Source organism: Strix aluco, chromosome 27, assembly GCF_031877795.1.
Source record: "Strix aluco isolate bStrAlu1 chromosome 27, bStrAlu1.hap1, whole genome shotgun sequence".
Classification (NCBI taxonomy): Eukaryota; Metazoa; Chordata; class Aves; order Strigiformes; family Strigidae; genus Strix; species Strix aluco.
In genome coordinates this window covers 828,315-850,007 of record NC_133957.1, presented here as the reverse complement: position 1 = coordinate 850,007, position 21,693 = coordinate 828,315, and the positions used below count along the sequence as shown (strand labels likewise).

Sequence of the window (21,693 nt, the reverse complement as noted above, 5' to 3'; positions counted from 1 at the left end):
AGTTGAATTTCTCAGCCCCCTCCCTCCCTCTTTTCCCCCCCCCCTCCACCCCCAGCCCGGGCAGGATGCGGCCGACGCAGAGACGACAGCGGCTGCACAATAACGTATATAAATAAACCGGGGGAGGGCGGCTTTATTGAGTTAAAAACCCGGCGGCGGGGGCTGTACACTGCGATAGCACCATCGGAGAGAGCCGGGGAGGGGGGTACAGGGCACTGGGAACCCCCCCCCCCACTCCAGGCAGCACCCCCAAAGTGGGAGCGGGGAGCAGCGGGGTGGGGGCGCGGAAGACGTGCGAGTGCGGCGGTGGCGGGGGGAAGGAGATGGGGTGGGGGGGACGTGGGGTGGTGGGAGGGGGGCTCAGCCCTGGCTGCCGCAGGACGAGAGGCTGTCGTAGAGTGAGTCGCTGAGGGACTCGGAGTGCTCCAGGCCTGGGGGGCCGTGCCCCCCGTCCCGCGAGCGAGCCTCCGTGCTGCCCTCGTCCCCCACGTCCGAGGCGCTGGGCGTCCGGCTGCTGCTGGCGCTCAGGGCGGGGGGCAGCGGCGGGGGGGCCTCTGGGGACGCCCCTCGATGTCCCGCTGGGCTGCACACGGGCGCCTGGGGAGGGGCAGCACGGTGAGGACAAGGCGGGGGGCGGGGGGGGGGGGCTCACTGCGCCCCCCCACTCCCCAGCCATGCGGGGTGCTCTCACAGAACCCCCTGCCCCCCCCTTACCAGCGCGGGCCGGTGCAGCCCCTCCAGCCCCCCGGGGGGGCAGAGGAAGGGGTCGGGGGCGCCGCAGGCTTTGGCGTTGGGGAAGGTCCAGTTCTTGCTCTGCTGGACGCGCCGCGGCTTCCCGGCGGCATCGCCGGCATCTGGGGGGAAAAGGGGGGGGTCAGCGCTGGCCTTCAGGGCCCCCCCGTGACCCCCATCTCCCTGCTGGGGGGAGCTGAGCCCCCGTTGCACCGTGCACAAGTGGGGGGTGCACACCCGGCGCCATCGCTGCGGCCTTGCATGTGTCCCCGTCCCCCCCCAGCATGACACCGACCTTGGGGTGCAGCGCGGTGGCCGGGGGGGGCCGGGGGCCGGCAAACCGGGGCGCTCCGGTGTTTGCCGGCCACCAGCAGCTCCTCAGCGCTGGGCACCTCCCGCTCCAGCGTCCGGGCCTTGCGCGGCACTTTGGTGCTGCTGGCGGGCGGCCGCGCCGCAGCGACGCTGGGCAGCGGCTCGGGGCGGCCCCGGGGTTTTGGGGTGCTCTTGGCGGGGACCCCCCCGTAGTCGGGGGGGGGGAAGGTCCCGATTCCACTGTCCAGCGTCCGCGTCAGCGACCCGCAGGCTGTGGGCACAAGGGGAGGGGTCAGTGCTGGTGTGGTTAGGGGGGGAAAGGAGGAGCCACCCCGGTGCCCCCCTCCCCACCGTATCCCCCCCCTTCCCCACCATATTGCACCCCCCGGCCCCCCCCTCACCGGCGAAGTGCTGCGCCGTCCCCGACTCGGACAAGCTCTCGTCCGACGGCAGCTCGTCCCGGAGCCCCACGTCGGGCACCTGAATTTTGGGGTGTGGGGGGGAGAGCAGAGGGTGAGCGGCTGTGGGGTCACCCCAGAGCAGTGACAGTGTGTGTGCGGGGCGGGGGGGTGGGGTCCTCACCTTGTCGGGGGGCTCCCGCAGGTGCCCCACGATGCCGTTGCGGGCCGGGCGGCAGAGCCGGGGGTCTTTGGCGTCGGGAGGGACGTGCCGGAGGTCACACAGCTCCCGCTTGTCCAGGCGGCTCTCGTAGGGCGCGTCCTTCCCGTCCACCCTGGGGGGGGGGACACAGGGTCCCCTCAGTGCAGGCTGGGGCGGGGGGGGGGGCACAGAGGGCACCCCCCAACCCCACCCAGGTGGGCACCGACCTGTCGAGCAGCTGCTGCATGAAGGTCTCGGCCGTCACCTCCTGGTACATGACCGGGAGGTGGCCGGGGCCGCGGGGGGGCCCGCGCGGGCGCCCCTTCTCCAGCGCCAGCCCCTGCAGGAAGGCGTGTTCCTCCCGCAGCGCCTTGCGCAGATCCTCCGCCTTCTCCATCAGCTTCGAGATGTTGAGGCTTTCGGCTTCCAATTTACGGGCGGCCAGTTTGACCTCCCGACGCAGAGGAGCCGGCGTCCCGGCCCACTCCCGCCCGCGGCCGCCGTCCCCGCGCCGGCTCAGCGCCGGCAGTTTGCTGCGCCGGAGCCCGAACCAGCTGGCCAAGCCGCTGGCCCCCTTGCCCTTGGCTTCTCCGGCCGGCGCCCGCTCCTGCCCCTGCAGCCGCAGCACGTTCTCCTCGATGCCCTTCATCACCTTCTCCTCGATGGCCGAGTGCCCGGCGGCAGCGCCCGGCAGCGGGGGTGGCGGCGGCCCCCCGCCTGTGCCGGGGGGTTCGGGGACCGGCGGCGTTTTGTGGGGGGCCACCGCCTTGGCCCCCGCCGCCTCCTCGCCCCGCGGCGTCCCGGCTTTGCCGGCGCCCGCCTTGGTGGGCAGTTTGGTGGGGCTGCCGTGGGGGCTGCGGGAGGCCTTGGCGGGGGGGGCCGGGGGGGCCCGCGGTGGGGTCCTGCCGCCGGCGGGGCGTCCCTTGCCCCCCACCTTGCCGGGCTCGCCCATGGAGCCGGAGGAGTAGCACCGGGCCAGGGGCTCCCCGCCGTGCGCCGGCTCGGGGTGCTTCAGGCTGCCCCCCAAACCCCCCCGGGGTGGGGGTCGCGTCTCGGCGCCGTGGCCCCGCTCAGGCCGCCCCGGGCCGGGGGGTTCGCGGCCCTCGGCCCCCCGCAGCTTGCCCAAAGCGGCCAAGCGCTCCTTGAAGGGCAAGTAGCCCGGCTCGGGGGGCTTCTTGCCGGGGCGGCGGGAGGGGGCTGAGCCCCCCGTGCCACGGCGGGTGCTGGGGGGGGAGGCGGCCGCCCGCTCCCCACTGGCGGGGGGACCCGGGGGGCCGGGGGGCTGCTCGGCCACCTCATAGGCGCGGGGCGGGGGAAAGGCGGGGGGCTCGGGGGAGCCGGGCTCCGGGGGGGCGTCGGGGGAGGCGCGGCGGCTGAAGGCTGGCGAGGCCTCGGGGTTGCCACCGCGACAGGGGATCTTGGAGGCGCGGGCGAGCTGGGGGCTGAGGCGCAACGCCCCGGGGGGGGGCGGCAGCTTGAGCACCTTTGGGGGGGAGGGCAAAGGGTTGGGGCCCCCCCCGGGCGAGAGTGGGGCGAAACCCCCCTCGGGGCTCTCCTCGCCCGGGGTGTAGAGCCCCAGGAAAGCGGGGTGCTCGCTGCGTCGCTGCCGGGGGGGTCCCCCGGGGGCTTCGCCGTTGCGCCGGCAGCAGCCCCCCCCCGCCTCGCCCCGCAGCAGCCGCTCGGCCAAGGCGCTGAGCAGGGCCCCCCGCGGTGGCGCAGCCTCCTCCGGCGAGGAGCAGGGGCTGCCCTCGGCCCCCCGCCACCCCCCCCCCGGCAGCCCCTGGCCCCCGCAGCGGGCAGGGGGGCCAACCCGGGGCGGCGCAGGGCTCGGGGGAGCCGGGGGAGGCCGGGGGGGGCCCCAGCAGCGGGTCCGTCTCCTCCAGCTTGCGCAGCACCTCCAGGATTTGGGCTTTCTTCTTGAAGAAGGGGGAGAGGGCGTCCAGGGAGGGGGCGCCGGGGCTGAGCCCGGGGCTGCCCGATGGCACCGACGGGGTCACCTACGGGGTCCGGGCACTGTCACCGCGCAGGCACCCGGTGCTGAGCCCCGCGGCAGCGGGCTGGGGCAGGGGGGGGGACGGGGATGACACTCTGGGGACACCACAGGCGGAGGGAGAGGGGGAGAGGGACGCAAAAGGGGTGGGAACACAGCGGGGACAGGGACACCAGGGGAAAAGGGGTTTGGGGACGGGGATGGGGCCACCACGGGGACACTGGGGACAGAAGAGGCTCAGGGAGGGCGATGCCATGGGGACGGGGACACCACGGACCAGGGGAGGGGACACCGTGGGCCAGGAAAGCAGGGTACCACAGGCCGGGGGACACCGCAGGCTTGGAGAAAGGCAATAGGAGAGGGGGGGTGGCACAGCCCAGAGTGGGGGGGGACACCGGGGTGGGGGGGTTTGGAGACGCCAGTACCCACCTCTGGCAGGGGGACACAGCGGCCGGGGGGCAGCGGGGGGGGCGGCTGCTCGGCAGAGCCCGGCTGGGGACTGACCGGGGCATCCGAGGGCACCGGCACCGGGTGCAGCGACAGCTGGAGAGGAGGGAGATGCTGGGTTAAGCTTTGGGGGGGCGGTTTTTTTGCCCTGTGACCCCCCCCACCCCTCGCTCTCCCCAGCACCTGGGGCAGGGATCCGGCCGAGAGCTGCAGCTTCTGCTGGAAGAGGTCGCTCAGCGCCTGGTTCTGGCGCTCCAGGTCAAAGACGCGTTTCTTCAGCTTGATGCACTCCTCGCGCAGGTCCTGGCCGGGGGGGGGGCAGGGGGGGGACACACACGTCAGTCAGGACCCCCCCACCCAGCCCCCACCAACCCCCCCACCCCTCCCTGACACCCACCTTCTGGTTGAGCAGCGCCTGCACCACGTGGTTGGCGACCTGGGGAGCAGAGGGGGGGCCTGGGGGGGGGGTGTGCGAGGGCACACGCAGCCCCGTGCCCCGGCACACGCGTGTGCACGCGTGTGTGTGTGTGTGTGTGTGTGTCCCGGTACCTCATCCAGGCAGCGCTCGTACGTCTCCCGCTGGTTCTCGTTGGCCTGAGCCAGGGCCGAGTTTTCCGCCTGAGGACAGAGTGGGGACACCTCAGGGGACGTGGTGGAGGGGCCCCCCCCTGCCCCGTGGCACCAAGGGGACCCCTCGTCTGCCTGGTGGCACCCAGGGCCACGCGTGGAGGGACGGGGCTGCCCCAGGAGCGGGGGCACACGAGGGCCACGGAAAGCAGGAAAGTGCTGACCCCCAGCGTGGTGTCTGGGCTACCGGCTGTGGCTGCCTCTTAGCACTGGCTGCACGGTGGCACTGGCCACGGCTGCACGGTGGCCATGGCTGCACGGTGGCACTGGCCACGGCTGCACGGTGCCACCAGCCACAGATGCACAGTGGCCATGGCTGCAGGGCGTTAGTGGCCATGGTTGCCCCGTGGCACCAGCCACAGCTGCCCAAAGGCAACGGCCACGGCTGCCCTGGTGGCCCTAGTTTCTGGTGGCCACAGCTGCCCCGTGGCACCAGCCACATCTGCCTGAAGACAATGGCCACGGCTTCCTGAAGGTAATGGCCACGGCTGCCCTGGTAGCCCTAGTTTCTAGTGGCCATGGCTGCCCTGTGGCGCCAGCCACAGCTGCTTGAAGGTAATAGCCATGGCTACCTCGTGGCACCAGCCACACATCCACAGTAGCCACGGCTGCAGGGCGTTAGTGGCCATGGTTGCCCCATGGTGCCAGCCACAGCTGCCCAAAGGCAACAGCAACGGCTGCCCTGGTGGCCCTAGTCTCTGGTGGCCATGGCTGCCCCGTGGCACCAGCCACGGCTGCCCGGTGGCCCTGGCTTTCAGCGGCCCTGGCCCCCGCCGTACCTCCAGCTCCCGCAGCCGCTGCAGCAGCTCATGGCTGGTGCCCGTCTCGCCGAGTGCCGCGGGGCTCCCGTCTCCCGGCACCTCGGCCACGCTCTCCGACATCGCTGGCTGCAGGGGGACGTGCGTCAGGCCGGGGCCACCGCTGGCCCCCGGCCACTGGTCCCCCTCCCACCACTGCCAGGCCCTGGCCAGCCCGGACCCCCCCTTACCTCGCTCGGGATGTCCCCAGCCCCGTCCCTCCGCGGTGTCACCTGCGGGGGGGAACAGGGCTGAGGAGGGGGACGGAGCCTCGGGGGAGCCCCGGGGCCGAGCCCCGACTCCACCGGCACCGGGAGCCACAGGGACCCCTCCTGCCGCCCAGCGCCCCCCGCCCCTTCCCGGGGTGGCACCGGCACCGGTCCCGGGGCACCGGGATGCGCAGCACCGCCGGGGCTGGCACCGGCCCCGGGGCACCGGAACGCGCAGCACCCGGTGCTCAGGATCCCCGCGGTGCAGACGGGCCCCCCCCGGTGCCGCACACGCCGCTTACCCCGGGGCTCCCCCCGGTGCCGGTGCCGGTGCCTCCCCCCGCCGCTCGCCCCGTGCGCACCGGAACAGGGGCCGGCCCCGAGCACCGGCCCCGAGCACCGGCCCCGGCCCGGGCCCCCCCCGCCCCCGCCGCGCTCCCGCCCCCGCCGCGCACTCACGCCCGGGGCTCCCGGTGGCGCCGCCCGTCCCCGCTCAGCGCGGCCCCGGGGCCGGTCCCGGTGGCGGCGGCTCCATCCCGGCCCGGCCCGGCCGCGCTATTGTTGGGAGGCGGCGGCGGCCCGGCTCCGCCTTCCCGCCGCGGCCGGGGAGGAGCCGGGGCCGCCGCCGCCCCCGGTGCGCGGCTCCGCCAGCCCCGGGCAGGGAGCACCGGGGACCCCCGGGAGAGGCGGCACCGGGACACCGGACATCCCGGGAGAGAAAGCACCGGGCATCGCCGGGTGGCACCGGGCGCCCCCGGGGGTACGGGGCACCCCCACAGAGAGGGACCCCCCCCGGGGCACCCAGCACCCTTTGGAGAGGGACCCCCAGGATCCTGGGCACCCTCTGGGGGGCCCCCCCGGGGGTCGCGGCCCCAGGCCGTGGCCTCCACCCCGCACCCCACGAGCCGGGCAGGGGTTGGGGTTCACACGGGGCCACGTGGCCCCGGCTCACCCGGCCCCCACGGGCGTCAGTGGCCGGTGCCCCGGCGGGGGGGTTCGGCAGTTTGGGGGCAACCGGAGGGTGTGGGGGTGATGGAGCTGGCGAGGCCCTGGCCCCCACCCTGGGGACCCCGCGTGGCTGCACCGTGGGTGGGGGGCACCGGGGGCCACCGGACGGCCCCGGAGCAAACTCCGCCGCCTTCTCCCACCCGACGCACCGAGAGCGGCAAAAATGACCGGGGGTGGCCGCAGCGGGGATGGGCACAGAGGGGGGGGGGCTGCGGCACCTTCCCCATGTCCCCCCCCAACCCCCCCAGCCGGTTGTCCCCATTGCCACGGGCTGCGTGGCCCCGGGACCGCGCGCCCTCGCCAGCACACGCGGCCGGACCTCGCACGTGTTTGTCCCCGTCCCTGTCCCCGGACCAGCAGCAAACCCAGGCAGGTCGCCAGGGTGGCCCGTGGGCCCCCCTCGCGTTGCCCCCGGCGCAGGAAGCGGCCCCGGGGCCGGCGGCTCCGGCTGCGTCACGGGGGGAAGTGAGACTCTGTCTGGAGGGGAAGAGCAGCCCGCGGCCCCCCCAGGCCCCCGCCGGGGGGGGGGACCCGACAGATGGACGGCGTGGCCGTCACCTCCCCCAGCACGAGGCCCCGCAGGGACAACGCGAGGGTCCCTGTGGGGAGGGGGACACAGCTCCGGCAGAGCCGGGGGCACCCAGAGCCTGGGTCCCCCTCCCTGGTCCCTGTCCCTGTCCCCCCCCCAACCCCGGGGTCACTCGCACCCGCCGCCCCGGGGACGCGGCACGTGCCCAAACCACGCGGCGGTGGCCGTGCCAGCGCGGCAGCGAATGGTCCCCTGAGCCCCGGCCACGACGGGCTGGCCTTGGCCTGTCCCCCACGCCAGGGTCCCCAGCTGCCAACCTGGGGACAGGGGGTGACAGCCCCGAGTGTCCCCAACCCTGCTGGGCTGCTACTGGGGCAGCCGGGATGCACCGGGGACAGGCCAGGGACAGCGAGGACACCCTGGGGACAGGCGGGATATACTGGGGACAAGTGGGATGTGCTGGAGAAACAGCCTTGGGGGAGCAGGGACACATGGAGGACAGCTGGGAGTCCCCAGGGACACACGCCAGGGACAGCCAGGATGAACTGGGGACACTGGGAACAGCCAGGATGCAGTGGGGACAGCAGAGACACACAGGGGACAGGCTGGGGTGCACTGGGGACAGTGGGGAGCTGCGGGTGGGGTGGAGGACAGTGGAGGACACCCCAGGGACAGCCAGGATGAACTGGGGACACTGGGGACACCCCAGGGACAGGCAGGATGAATTGAGGACACTGGGGACACCCCAGGGACAGCCAGGATGCAGTGGGGACACTGGGGACATCCCAGGGACATCCATGATGCAGTGGGGACACTGGGGACACCCCAGGGACAGCCAGGATGAACTGGGGACACTGGGGACAGCCAGGGTACAGTGGGGACAGCAGAGACACACAGGGGACAGCTGGGGTGCACTGGGGATGCTGGGGACACCCCAGGGACAGCCAGGATGAACTGGGGACACTGGGGACACCCCAGGGACAGCCGGGAGAGCCAGGCAGAGAGCCTGGATGTACGAGGGGCCGGTGGGGACACCCCGGGGACACCGGGGACACACCGGGGACAGACGGGATGCGCTGGGGACAACAGCCCGGGGACAGCGGGGACACGCGGTGGGGACAGCCAGGACGCACCGGGGGGCACCGGGGACGTACGGGAAGCGGGGGGACCGGTCGGGGCACCCCCGCCCCCCCCTTCCCCTCCCCGCGGCACGTTCCGGTGCCCGGCGGCAGCGGGACCCCCCCCCCCCCTCCCCCGCCCCGCTCCTTCCGCACCGCGGGGCTGCCGGTGCCCCCCGAGCCGCGGCCCCGACTTCCCCGGGGAACCCCCGGTGCCGCCACCCCCCCCACCCGCCCTCCCGCCGCGGCGCGACCGGACTCACCGGGAGCTACGGCGGGGGGGGGACGGCGGGCGGCATGGCCAGGACCGGGACCGGGACCGGGGCTGGGGCCGGCCCGCCGGTGATGACGTCATGGCTCCACCGGGCCGGCTCCGCCCTGCGCCCCCGCCGCCGCCAATCCGCGCCCGGGGGGCGGCGGGGGGGTCCCGGGTGTCCCGGTGCTGCCGCCGCCGCAGCCCTTCCCCGGGGCCGGGCTCAGCCCCTTTCCGCCCGCCCCTTCCCGGTGCCTCCCCCCACCGCGACCCCCGGAGCTGCCCGAGAGGGTCCCGGTGCCCCCTCCCCACCCGGGGATCCGGTACCGGGCGACCGGGAGCTGGAACCGGACCGGGCCCCTCACAGCCCGCAAGGGCTGGGCCGGTGCCCCCCCCCCCCCCCCCCAGGGTCTTGTGTGAAGGACCAAAATAAGGGAGTGACAGCCAAAAGTGGGGACCCCCCCAGGGGGGCACAGAGGGGTCACCCCCTCCCCGGGGTGGGTGTTCATTGACCCACGCCAGCCCGAGCCCCCCCAGACAGCCCTGAGCCCCCCCACAAACAGCCCCAAGCCCCCCAGGACAACCCCCCGCCCCCCAGAACTGCCCCTGCTGCTCCGTCCGCCGCCATCCCCAGCCCCCCCCTCACCCCAGGACACAGGGACACGGGCAGTCACCTCCATCAGTTTATTGGGGGGTACCTGTGCAGGGGGGGGGGGGGGGGCGGGGACGGGACACCACCCCCCTTTAGATGCCCCCGTCACACCCTCAGAGCCCCCCCAGAGACCCCCAGCAGCAGAGGAGTGTGGGGAGCCCCCCCCGCCCCATCCTTCCCCCGAGGTTTCTCCCCGGCCCCACAGCGAGGGTGGGAGGGTCTGGGGGTGTCACCCCCCTCCTCTCCCCAACTCCAGGAATGACGGCAGCGCCGGAGCCGCGGCTCAACCCGGTTTCCAGACGCGTCCCGGCACCGGGCTCAGCTCCCAGAACCCGGCTCCAGGCTCCCGTTGGCGGCTGCTCCCCGGGGCTGTGCGGAGGCGGCTTCCTCGGGGTGCCGGGGGTCCCAGGGGGCCGGGGGACACGCTGCCGGCGGCGGGCGGCTCTGCTGGGGACAAAAACAAGGGCCGGTGGGGCGGCTGCGGCAGGACGGGCCCGGGCCGAGGCGAGGGCGAGCCCAGGGGGGTGTCGCTCCCCCCCCGCGCCGCGGCGGAGGGGGAGGCGTTTGCTCTGGGCTCCTGCTTGAAACCCGACGGCTACGGCAAAACCGGGGGCTTCAGTCAGGGCCTGGGGTCCCCCCACCCCAGCGCTGGGCGAGGGGCTGCAGGGGCGGCTCCAAACCCGCGGGCAGGGCCGGAGCCAGCCCCAGGCTCCGGGTGGGACCCGAAAGCGGCAAGTTCCAAGTGAAAAATGACTCAGAAGGAGGAGACAGAATCCCTGTTGTGCCCAAAAGGCGTCAGCTCCTCTTAAAGTCCCCCAGCTGGGTAAAGAAGAGGCTTCGGGGCTTCCCCCAGCGGGGAGTCGCCAGCCCGAGACACCCCCAGCGTGTCCCAGACAGGAGGAGGGTGGCACCGAGCCACCCACCAAGAGGCGACGGCCCGTCCTCCGCCGCGTCCCCGGGGCCAGGCTCTGGCTGTCACCCCAAAAACACTCCCAGCCCCCTGCAGAGCGCGAGGACAGCGCGGTCCTGACTTGGGGGGGGGAAGAGCGGGGCAGAGGGGGGAAATGGGGGCTTCTCCCCCTGGGAAGACGCTTCCTTCAGAGCCCCAGGGGCTGGGGGTTGCCCCAGGGGCAAGCGGGGAGCTGGAAGCCCCCGGGGCTCCCCCCGCTGTACCTGGGCTGGAGAGTCGGCAGGCGGGGGGGAGAAGAGGTGGGCAGAGGAGCTGCCTCTGTCCGTCGGCGCCGTCAGGCCGGGCTGGGAAGGTTCCTCCAGGGCCAGAATGTCTATGGGGGCCTCGGCCACGTCTCGGAGGGCCGGTTCGAGGGCCACGGAAGGATCGAAGAGCAGAGGGGACGGGGGACACTGCATGCCATCGCCCACCACGTCCAAATCCTACGAGAGAAAACACGAAGGTGGGTCCTGAGGAGAGATGGAAGCAGCGAGGCCTCGCAGCCCGTCTCCGCCCCCCCCTCGGGCAGCGGGACCCCCGTCCTCAGCACCTGGAACACAACCTGGGGCCGCCTCCGCCTCCTCCTCCTGAAACAGCATCACCCAGGCTCACCAACAACGTGCGAGGCACAAAATACGGAGCCCAGCGCGACGCACGGCCCCAGAAACATCCCCGCAGCAGCCAGGAGGGCTGGCAAAGGGCCCGATCCTGCCCGCCTCAGGACACCCGGAGCGCTCCCCGCTCTCCCAGGATTTCACACCCCCCCCCCTTTGCTTGCCCCGACACAACTGCTGCGCGTGTGGATCACTGGGATTCCTGCGAGGCTCCTGGGAGAGGACGGGATTTGGTTTGGAGGGTGTTTGACATCAAGGTGAGACGCCCGCGACCGGCCCAGCGTGACGCGAGAGAAAACAGACACCCCGCGCAGCCGTAGGAGCTCCGAGGGCTCTCGCTGGGTGTCTGAGGTTTACATCCACGCACGGCTCGGGGTACAGGGTGGGAGAAAGGTGCTTCCTTTCCAATCCCGGGGGTGCTGGGCCCCGCCTGACCCCACAGCAGCAGCACCGGCTCTCCCGTCTTAACGGCCACCCCGGGACACCGCAGCTCCTGGCGATGCCCCCTCCGCCAGCAAACTCTGAAGTGGCCACGAGATTTGCCTCCCGATGGCCACGCTCAAGAATCTTGGGGGCATTGGTAGAGCAAGGGACACCTCGTTCAGAGGAGCAGCTCCGAATGACCGTGGTGTTTTTTTGTTTAAACAAATTCCAGAGGATTTTAAGCGTGTAGGCTTAACATACATGCAGGACATCAGAATAATCTGGGATTAAAATCCTCATGGATTCCTCATGGGAGTGAAGACGGGGGAAAAAAAGTCTGCTTTTTTAAAAGCCCCTAAATATTAAATTAAGCCATGCTCAAGAATTTCAGGGGCATCCAAATACTAGAGCAAGGGACACCTCGTTCAGAGGAGCAGCTCTGAATGACCGTGGTATTTTTTTGTTTAAACAAATTCCAGACAATTTTAAGCGTGTAGGCTTAACATACATGCAGGACATCAGAATAATCTGGGATTAAAATCCTCATGGATTCCTCATGGGAGCGAAGATGGGGGAAATCTGCTTTAAAAAGCCCCTAAATATTAAATTAAATGAGCACAGCCCTTCTAAAGGAGCACTCACCAACTCTACAGAAACAAACATCTCCCAAACCTCTTGCACATTCTTCAAGAGACTCTTCTTCCCCAAACCAGCAAAAATAAAAATCATCCTACGTTATTTCTGCTGGGGAGGCAGCGCTTTACGCGACGTCCATCCACGCTCCACGTGGAGCAGCGGGTCAGCTGCACGGCAGCCCCCTCCCTGAGTATTTCAGAGCGACTTCACGGCCCAGAATGAAGAGAGAAACATTGGGGGAAGTTTTTCCACAGGGCACCTTCTTGCACGGCCCGTCCCAAAGCACGCTGCACAACTTACGTCGCTGAACTCCAGGGGCAAACTCTCCGTGGGCTGGAGCTCAGCAGCGCTCAAGTACAGGTCCGTGGGGGCAGCTTCCAGCTCCTCAGGGACAGCCAGAACCTGCTCGGGTACGTACATCTGCGGAGGCAGGCGGAGGTGGAGCGGGCAGCAGGGATCCTCTGAGAGGCTCACGGGAACCGGCTTGTTGCAGGGCACTTCCTCGGAGCCCTGACACGGTTTAAAGAGAGTCTGATTAGCGTCCTGACAGATGTCTGGGCAGACGCGGTCAAGGAAAAAAAATCACAGAATCATCGAGGCTGGAAAAGCCCTTGAAGCTCCTCCAGCCCCACCATGAACCTCCCCCTGACCGTTCCCAACTCCACCAGATCCCTCAGCGCTGGCTCAACCCGACTCTTCAACCCCTCCAGGGATGGGGACTCCCCCCCTGCCCTGGGCAGCCCATTCCAACGCCCAACAGCCCCTTCTGCAAAGAAATCCTTCCGAAGAGCCAGTCTGACCCTGCCCTGGCGCAGCTTGAGGCCATTCCAAGAGGGAATTCTGGTTCCTTGGTTCCTTGGCTAAGCTAAGCTGGTTCCTTGGCTCAAGAGACGACTCCCCCCTCTCTGCACCCTCCTGTCAGGGAGTTGCAGAGGGCCAGGAGGTCTCCCCTCAGCCTCCTCTTCTCCAGACTAAACAACCCAAACCCGCACAGCAGACAAGCTACGGACACACACACACATCCAGAGGCAGAAACGCTCCCCACGCACCCAGCCACCCTCCAGCAAACGGCCTTAAAACCCCCCATCCACTTCTCCAAGGTCGAGTCCAGACTCCACGGGCGACGTGGGGGACGTTACTCGCACGATGGAAAACAGGGACAAGAGCAGCGGCCTCCCAGCGGGGGCTGGGAGATGTCGCCGGCTCCCTGCGAGGCACCCGCAGATCCTCAGATGGAAGATATTACAAACGCACGGGCTTGCTTTTATTTGCAGGCATCCATTTAAAAGGCATCTGCACAAGCCTCGAGATCTAACGCGCAGCGGAGATACGAGCACACACAATGCTTTTTCCACAGCCAGGAGTTTAGTTCCGGTATTTCTATCTTCCCAGCGCATTTTCCTTCCCAATGGAAAACCTATTCCTGCCAGAGGTGTAAATGGGATTTCCTGCCTTTAATCACAAACAGAAACTCTGCTCCAATGGCCTCGCGCCTGCAGAGCCGTCACCAGCAAAGAGGAGCTACAGACCAAATCCCATCCTCTTCCCAGAGCTGCAGCCGGACCCACCGCGGAGGCTGCGCGAGGGGCTGCAACATTTTACTGACAGTCGTGAAGTTTCTCCTTCCTGCTGCCAGGGACAAGAATTGTGTCACCGAGGGAGCCGTGAGGCAACAATCTCCACGCGGGTGACAACCTGGGGCTGGGGCCAAGGCAGATTTCAGGTGCAGATCAAGTCTTTCAGGTCAGACACCTCAGTATTAAACCCACCCAGATGTCGCTGATATTTGCGGGGTTCACGCCGCAGTTTCCTCTTCACACAGCGCAGCGTGGGAGAGGAAAAAACCCCAAACTTCCAAACCCACGCGAACTGGCAAAAAGGTGCAGAGTTTAACCCAGTCTCTTAAGCCGTCTAGGTTTCAGACTGATCCTTCCCTCCTCTCCTCCCTGCAGCGAGGCAGCTGCGAACACGCCGATGCGGCCGCCCCGCAGGTTGTGGGGAGCCCGTAAATCCCTGCTAGCGGCCACGGCGGAGAGCCCAGCCCAGAGGAGCCAGATCTCCGAGACACTCGAGGGCAGATGTGGCAAGGGAAGTGTCTCTGTATGAACAGCAGGGTGGGGGAGCCAGATTTTTATCTCTGAACGACTCCCAGATCAAGTGCTGACTTTATTGGTAGCCAAAAAGCAGGGATTGCCAAGATGACAAAATCACACGCTCCACCTGGAGCCCAACAGCCCAGCTGGGTTCGGTCCCTTTAATGCTTTGTCAGAAACAATCCAGCTCCTGAAAAGCAAACAAAGCCCAAGAGCCTCCCGACAATGCACAAAGCCGAGAGACTGCAGATGTTATCGGCTCAGCAGGGCTAACCAAAGTAAAATCTTGTTTGTGTCAGTGAAAGTCAGCTGACAGCTCAGACGTAAGGAAATCAAACCTCGCTTTTTCCACTCCCTTCTCGGCCTGCCCTGCTCAAAGCGAGCCAGCTGCAAGCAGCAACTTGGTCAAATCGTTTTATAGGTATTTACCCTGCCTTTATTTTCAAGTATATGGTCACTAGAGAGAAACAAAGGCAGCTTGCTGCTCCCTGGGCTGCTCCCTACGCGTAGCGGGAGTCGAGTCTGCCAAGTTCAGTAACAAAACAAAACGAAGAGCTCATCCTCCCCCTGGCTGCTCGCTCTGCTCTGGGACCCAGCGCCGGAGCTTCTCCTGACTCACACCAGCAACAGCTGCTAACGCGGCTCCGCCACGATCCAAACCTGCTCCCGGACACATCCACCCAATCCCACTTAGACAGGAGTTGCACAGACGCGCCCCGGGCGACGCTCGGTTCCTGGATCCTACGTTGGGGTGGTGATCGCTGAGCTGGGGGGATCCCAGTGGAAATTTCAGGGCTGACTCTCAAAAAGCTGAAGCTGTTTTGGGCAATAACAGCTCGAGGGTGTTCACACACATGTGTGAACCTTTTAAGGGGTCAGAGCAGACTGGAGCTGGTCCACAGCAGCCCCAAACAGGCCAGGAACTACTCCCTCATTCAGATCCTCCCAAAAATCAGTGAGCACATGCTTCAGCAGTCAGCCAGCCCTTCCCACGCACGTCCCTCGCAGCGGGACTCGTACCAAGAGCTCGCAGACCCTGCTCAGGTCAGCTGCTGGCACCCAGCACCGGCAGCCAAGCAGAGAGCAGACTGGCTTCCACCCTCCCTCAATACCACCAGAACTAGCTCGTGCTCCCCTCGGGCTCCGGGAGGTTCCCTCGTCGCTTCCGATCGAACTGGCCACCCCGTTGGGATGCTCGGGATCGGCCAACGTACCGCAGGAAGGCTGCGGCGGGACCTGCCCGGGCAGAGGCGAGGGCGAGCCCAACCTTTTGTCACTCCCACACGAATTGGCCGTTCCACGGGGATGGGAGCGCCAACAGACCGGGAGACGTTTCCTCTGGGCTCCTTCTTGAAACCAACGGCTACAGCAAACCGATGGCCTTGATTTAGGGCCAAAAAGGCAAAAAAAAAAAAAAGGAAGATCAGACACAGTTCAAACCACCAGCAAAGGCAGAAGCGCAGCCCAAGGCAGCACAGGCAGATCAAAGGATACGCGTAAGGCAGTGCCTGGTCATCGGGAGGGACTGGTTGGAGCATCGGACGTCGTCGACGAAGGCCAAGCACCTCTGGCTGGAGCGGGTGGTGTGCGCCTGCAAGGCCAAGAGGAGAGCTCAGCGTCGTCCGGCTCCGCTCCCGAGAAACCCCCTCGGCTCTACAACGCCCGCGTCCTGCTTTCAAAACACGCCAAGACCCAACTCGCAGCTCCACTCCAGCACAGCCTAGCTCCTCATTATGTCCTTCTCATTCAAGCTTTTATTAAACAGAGCTGAGATAGGAAGGCACGGCTCGATTTCAATAGGAAGAACTTCACCTCAGAAGTATGGCTCAAAAATGAGGTTTCTCAGACTTATCTTTCAGCCTTCAGAAGCCAGCTAACAGAACGCTGTGAATTTTAAAACAGTTATAAAGAAAACGGCTGCACACAGCTTCAAATTTAGTATCACGTGTGATGCAAGGGGCCTGCCTTTTGGTCCCCCACAGGTTTAGGAGGAGTCTGGATTTCACCACCACAAGGAGCGTTTTTCACACCTTTTTCAGTGATGAAATTCAGGCTGCCTCATCCTGAGCCCTCCCTTTTGAAAGGGAAAATTCTCCAACCCCACACTTGAACTTCTGCAGTTTTGGTGCCCGTTTAAAATGTCTCCAGGAACCTCCAATGTTTCACCCAATGCGGATTCTGAGGGCGCTGGGCAGGACCAGACCTTTACGCCCCTGCAGAAAGGGACCAGCTGGCAGGGCCAGAGCAGACCCGGCCTGGGATTGCTGCCAGGAAGGGAGGAGAGGAGAGACCCAGCTTCGCCATAACTCCGGCGGGCCGCAGCCCCCGAGCGCTGGAGGTACCTGCTGAGCGGCGCCGTCGGTCGCCAGCATCCTGCGCTCCTTCAGCTGCCGGTGCAGCAGGGCCTCCACGCCGTAGCGCTGCCGGTACCGGCGCAGGCACTTCAGGCGCTTCAGGTTCTCACGCTCCTTGGCCATCAGCCCCTCCGGGCCCGTCAGGAGGCTGCTGCCTGCGGGGAGCGAGGGAGGGGTCAGAAAATACCACCCCACCTGACACATCCCTCCATTTTATTTTTTTTTTTGGTACCAAAAGCCAAAATCAAGCTGTCGAGAGCTCCAACAGCTGACTAATGACCCAGATGTCACCACAGAGAGCGAATGAGCAGCGAGAGCTGCACGTATAAACAGGAAGCACATCCTTCAGTTACACAAGATTATGACAAAGCAGATTCCATCCCAAATTTTATCCCCGTGCACACGAGGAGCGCTTGGGCCAACAGAATTATTTTTTTAAAATATCTGTTAAAATAATTTGGCTATTCAAGAGTCTATTGTGATTTCTGCAGGCAGAACAGAAGTTTGTCAACTTTCAACGGCTCCTGTGCAAGTTCTGGAAGCTTCCCGTAAGCACTCCCAGCTGTAATTACAGGGCAACGCTCAGGATCTGCTTTTCTATTACTGGTTTGCTAAAAAGAGTTCTACAAAATTGTTATGTACCAAACTTCCAGTTATTTTTACTTGGGACCGAGCTGTATTATACCATTTTCCAGGATGAGCTATTCTAAGACTATGCTAGAGAAAGAATTCTTTACACTGCGATACTTCCAACCAGTTATACAACCCGGTTCTGCCTCTGCTCAGCTACAAACTGCTGCCTCCAAGAGAATTCCAACGGAGACAGAAGTGCTTCTGCAAGGGAAAGCTGCATCTGTGCTACGGAGGAATGTGGCATTACAGCAGTACTGGTGTAACCACCGAAACGTCTGCCGATACAGACAGGACCTTACAGATGAATAAATTTTTTTGTTTATAAAACCAAAAGCAGGAAATCCCATACAAAAAAAGAACTTTTGTCTCAGAGTTAACTTTGTAGTCTCATTTCCTGACAACACTGCAAACTTTGAAGAGCAAAGAAATCCGGCAACCTCTCTAACCCAAACGATACCAATCTCCAGGCGTGAGGCCAGACACAGAAATACCTCCTCTAACTGGGTTTCAGTCCTACAGCAATTTTCACCCTTACCGAGACAGCACTGCTCTGAAATCTGCTTCTGCAAAGGGCAAAAAACCCCCCTTTTTCCTTTTTTTTTTTAATACGGAGTCCTGCATGTGTTTTAGAGAAGCACCGTGCCCTCGGCCAGAGGAACACAGCTCGGTGACTACCTGGACCAGCACTTGCCTATGGCTTCGTGCTCTCCCTTGCGGCTGTGCAGGTATCGGCGCTTCTTCTCCTTCAGAAGGTGCTGGAGTCGTTTGAACTGGTCAATGTAGAGGGACTGCAGGCGGATCAGCTTCTCTCGCATGATCAAAGCCACCTCCTCAGCTGTGTATACACCAGCGTGCCTGAAAAACACCCACACAGGCAGGGTGAAGTTTTTAAGGGTCCCTCAGGGCTGTTCTCCTAACCAAATGACACAGTCGTTACCAGAAACACAGGTGGAGCAGGGCTGGATTATACAGATCAATGGGTGACGAGCAGAAATACGGAATTTATGGGGGTTTTTTTAAGTTGCAAGATCACCCAGAGACTGCTGCTGAACGGACCACTCCACACTGAAGGATGACTATCAAATACTTCCCAGAACCACCACCAGCTCTAAGGCTGGTGAGCGTTCACACCCAGCTCCTCACCAAAGCACAAAGTCCAACTGCAACACCGTGAAGATCATCAGCTCTTTAACACAACCGCCCTCTCCTCAGGCACCACGCCGAGCTAAGTAACCAGCAATAGGACAAGAGGGAATGGCCTCAGGCTGCGCCAGGGCAGGGTCAGACTGGCTCTTAGGAAGGATTTCTTTGCAGAAGGGGCTGTTGGGCGTTGGAATGGGCTGCCCAGGGCAGGGGGGGAGTCCCCATCCCTGGAGGGGTTGAAGAGTCGGGTTGAGCCAGCGCTGAGGGATCTGGTGGAGTTGGGAACGGTCAGGGGGAGGTTCATGGTGGGGCTGGAGGAGCTTCAAGGGCTTTTCCGACCAAGATGATTCTGGGATTCTGAGCTCAGAATGCTCTGCACGCTACACACGTGTAAGCAGCCGGCAGCTGCCAGCACTCAACTTACTTCAAGGGATCCTCCTGGTCACTGTCGATGCTGTCAGCCTCGCTGTCCGGGTCCCCTCGCCACGTCTGGTCCACTGTGACAGGGTCCTGCTCGCCATCGCTCCAGCTGTCCTCATCTGAAAAGACAAGTCACCCTGAGCAACAGGACACCGGAGACCCCAGGAGCTCGGCTCCACAGCCGCACGGAGATGAAGCAGCTCTGCCTTTTGCCAAAAGAGACTGTTCCTCCCCAGCACAGCGTGAGCAAGGGACATGGAACAGCACGAAACCCACCGACTCGGCGCAACCAAAACATCCGGCTGCCATGGAGTGACACTCCTGCCCACCTCGGAGCCACGATCCACCAGGGCTGGCCCTACCAAGCGACCCAACAAGATGGGAAGCTCAGTACCGAGCCAGCGTTTGACAGGCACCACTAGAGACTAACCCAGCAAAGAGGGAAGCTAGCGAAGGTTTCTACTCGGTGAGTGCAAGAGAAGCAAACCCGCAGGGTTTTGGTCTGGCACTGTGACTCGTCTACAGTCAGCGGCAAGCAAGACACACCAGGGTTTGCAGAAAACAATCTTTTACCCCCGGATCCCTGGGATCTTTTTTGCCACTGGATTTAAGAAGTGATATTCTTGGCATTTCCACACAAAACTGAGAACTCCAGGTCCTCTCTCAGCAGTTTTATGCTTTTAATTCTTACCTAGAATCCGACTGGCTTCACTGCGGCTGCTCTCTGCAGTCTGGGAGCCCAGCTCTGACTTGGCATAAGAGCTAAGCTGGCAAAGGAGAGTCTCGCTTACAGGCCCAGGATTGGACTTTTTCATCTGAGCTTGGAGCGCCAGCGTGTTCCTACGGGCATGCTCCGCACAGAACGACGCGCTGCAGGAATAAATCACAAGCTTGTTACAACTCCAAGCCCTCAGCCAGCAAAACGAACAAGCAATACAGTGAGAAACGTTCCCTGGCACCTGGAAAGCACATCCCCTCCACAGCTCTCTCACAGAGCGAGCCGCTGGCTGCAGGTACGGCTCAGAAATGCCGCAGAGCCCCAGGTGACTCGCAGACCACACACCACCGCTGAAATGCCACCTCTGGCACCAGACCCAGCAGCCACACGGCACGGCAGCAGGGAGAGAAAAGAGCTTTTTACTTAAACCCACTGAAGTGAGCTCTTCTGCTTCCAAACACTCACACTGGACTCTCAGTTTCCACGCAGAGCACGCTGGCCCACGTCGGATGGATCCTTTTTATCGGAGGGGGACCAAGGGCAGAATGAAGACTACCAGTGTCCACATCCCTGTAACCTCCGAGAATGAAACGCGGGTTGATGCTCCCGTAAGGGAAACTGTGCTCTGCTGACGTCCTTACTGAACGTCGATAACTGTTCTAGGTCCTTCCACCCGCAGCAGTCAGAACGTTTTATATGCATCAGAGAACAAGCAGCACAACCAGGTCATCAACTCCACGTAACACACGACCAGAGTGTCTGCGCTGAGGATTAGCCACAGGCAAGTTAAATACCCACAGGCAAGTTCAATCTGCTGGGCTGAGCGGAGGTACGGCACCGTGGGGGTGCACGTGTGGCTCTTACAAAGGACCTGGATCACTGCAGCCACCTTCTGATGGCAGAGGGCAGCAACCTGACAGTCCTGTGGGACCAAGATGACTCCACACAGTGTCCAGCGCTCACAGAGCCTTTTTCTAGCTTAAACGTTCTTCAGAAAGAGGGAGCCACTTGTCTGAGGTAATAGAAGGACCTTTTCCTGCTTGTTTTAGTTCTATATGGTACAGAACCGGGTAAGAGAGGTACTCACCCATCCTTCTTCTCTGGTTTGGGTGCAGCATTGGGACACCGCTTTCCGTTCTTCGTTGAAACGTAGCTGCACTGCTTGAAAGGGGCGCTCCTGTCTTCCAGAATGTGCTTAATACAAAACTCCTGCCCCTCCAGCCGCGGCTGGGAGCACTGGCGGTGGGTGAAGGCACATGACAGAGGCTCCTGCGGCCGCGGCACAGGAGTAAGGCGTCCTCGGCTCGACGGCAGAACGTGGATCCGAATTCTGTTCATGCCAACACCTGCTTGAGAGATGCAGAGCATGAAACAAACTGCTGATAAACGAAAGAGAAGCAGTATCTGCTAACACCTGCTAATGCATCTGAATTAAACTCTTTGACCCCCTCGAACGGGCGGGAGATGAAGTTGCTCCTATAAAGTTTCTTCCAATGTCCCAGCAAACTCTGAGCTTTGCAGCAACCCCACTTCTGCACAGAATGAAACGCATCTCACTCACCTGAGCTACCGAGCAGCACCATCCACCCCAAGGTGTGGGCACAAGAAGCGCTGCTGCCTGCCAGCGTTGGGGCCAGGGGGTGATCCATGTCCCAGAGGTACCCCTCCACCCCCCCCCCACCCCAGTGCAGGAGCCTTTCGTCCCAGCACACAAATCCCACCGCCACCAGGGTACCACGCTGCCTTCCCCCCCACAGCCCACCCCCCGCACAATGGCCAAGACAAACCCCCCCGCCTTCACGGCATCATCCATCCCCGGCTCACGGGCTCCTCCTCAGTGGGCACCACGTCCCAATCCCGCCCCCCGCCGCTTCCCACAGGCCCAGCGCTCACCCCAGCCCTGCTCCCCACCTCTCCGGGCGCAGCTCACCCATCCCACAGCGCCCAGTACAGGCCCCCTCCTCCCAGTACACCCCCCCCGTGCAGCTCCTCAATACGTAGCCCCTGCTCCCGGTGCCCATCCCTCGCTCCCGCTGTCTATCCCTGCTCCCCGTGTCCATCGCCGGTGCAGACCCCCCCCGCTCCCGGTACGAGCCCCTCTCCCCCCCCACCCCCCTCCCCACGCACGTGCTCCGCCACCCGCCCCGCGCCCAGTTCCTGCGCATGCGCGGTCGCGCCGCCCGGCCGCCCCGGCGCCGCCATTTTGTCCGCGGGCGGCGGGCGTGAGGGGCGCTCCCGAGGAAGGCCCAGGCAGAGCTGCCGGAGCGAAGGGCGGGGGGGAAACAGGCCCCCCCGGTCGCTGCGGGGTGGAAGGGCCCCGGGGGAGCGTGCAAGTGTCGCGGCGAAAGGCTGCGCGGGCCGCACTGAGGGCGGGCGGTGCCGCCGCCATCTTACCTCGCTGCCGCCCCGGCCTCCCTGCTGCCTCGCCGCACGCCC

At 64.9% G+C, this 21,693-nt stretch overlaps 2 protein-coding genes and 1 non-coding gene across 6 annotated transcripts; all 3 read right to left on the bottom strand.

Moving 5' to 3' along the window:
* Positions 1-109: 109 nt before the first annotated feature.
* Positions 110-7,116, bottom strand: NCKAP5L (NCK associated protein 5 like). The gene is given in 14 exon segments (XM_074807607.1): positions 110-597; positions 715-854; positions 1,028-1,315; positions 1,446-1,524; positions 1,627-1,777; positions 1,872-3,415; positions 3,417-3,641; positions 4,064-4,177; positions 4,265-4,384; positions 4,479-4,517; positions 4,631-4,699; positions 5,488-5,595; positions 5,697-5,738; positions 7,042-7,116. Coding segments are annotated over 12 exon segments (3,108 nt in total). The 5' UTR covers positions 5,590-5,595; positions 5,697-5,738; positions 7,042-7,116; the 3' UTR covers positions 110-360.
* A 2,262-nt stretch (positions 7,117-9,378) lies between these two features.
* On the bottom strand, positions 9,379-21,693 carry KANSL2 (KAT8 regulatory NSL complex subunit 2). Of its 4 annotated transcripts, none has more exons than XM_074807838.1 (10): positions 21,652-21,693; positions 20,345-20,606; positions 19,231-19,409; positions 18,544-18,658; positions 17,664-17,831; positions 16,332-16,494; positions 15,484-15,580; positions 12,197-12,450; positions 10,448-10,666; positions 9,379-9,721 (listed from the first exon to the last, which is right to left on the bottom strand). In XM_074807838.1, the coding sequence occupies exons 2-10, from the start codon at positions 20,593-20,595 to the stop codon at positions 9,593-9,595; spliced, it is 1,575 nt and encodes a 524-aa protein (XP_074663939.1). In that variant the 5' UTR covers positions 20,596-20,606; positions 21,652-21,693; the 3' UTR covers positions 9,379-9,592. The 4 variants fall into 4 exon arrangements, with proteins under 4 accessions (XP_074663939.1, XP_074663936.1, XP_074663938.1 ...); XM_074807835.1 differs by lacking the exon at positions 21,652-21,693 and adding an exon at positions 20,819-20,959 and having other exon boundaries at positions 20,345-20,603; XM_074807837.1 differs by having other exon boundaries at positions 9,380-9,721; positions 20,345-20,603; positions 21,652-21,687.
* LOC141915933 (small nucleolar RNA SNORA2/SNORA34 family) lies at positions 15,258-15,386 on the bottom strand. Its single transcript, XR_012621040.1, has one exon. It is a non-coding gene; the product is annotated as a small nucleolar RNA SNORA2/SNORA34 family (small nucleolar RNA).

Excerpts from the sequence above, each read along its gene's own strand:
- KANSL2 (XM_074807835.1), bottom strand. The coding sequence starts at position 20,906 with ATGGATCACCCCCTGGCCCCAACGCTGGCAGGCAGCAGCGCTTCTTGT. Across the intron at positions 20,604-20,818 it reads GGTGCTGCTCGGTAGCTCAG|GTGTTGGCATGAACAGAATT; the intron begins GTGAGTGAGATG and ends TCTCTCAAGCAG. Across the intron at positions 15,581-16,331 it reads CCGACGGCGCCGCTCAGCAG|GCGCACACCACCCGCTCCAG; the intron begins GTACCTCCAGCG and ends TTGGCCTTGCAG.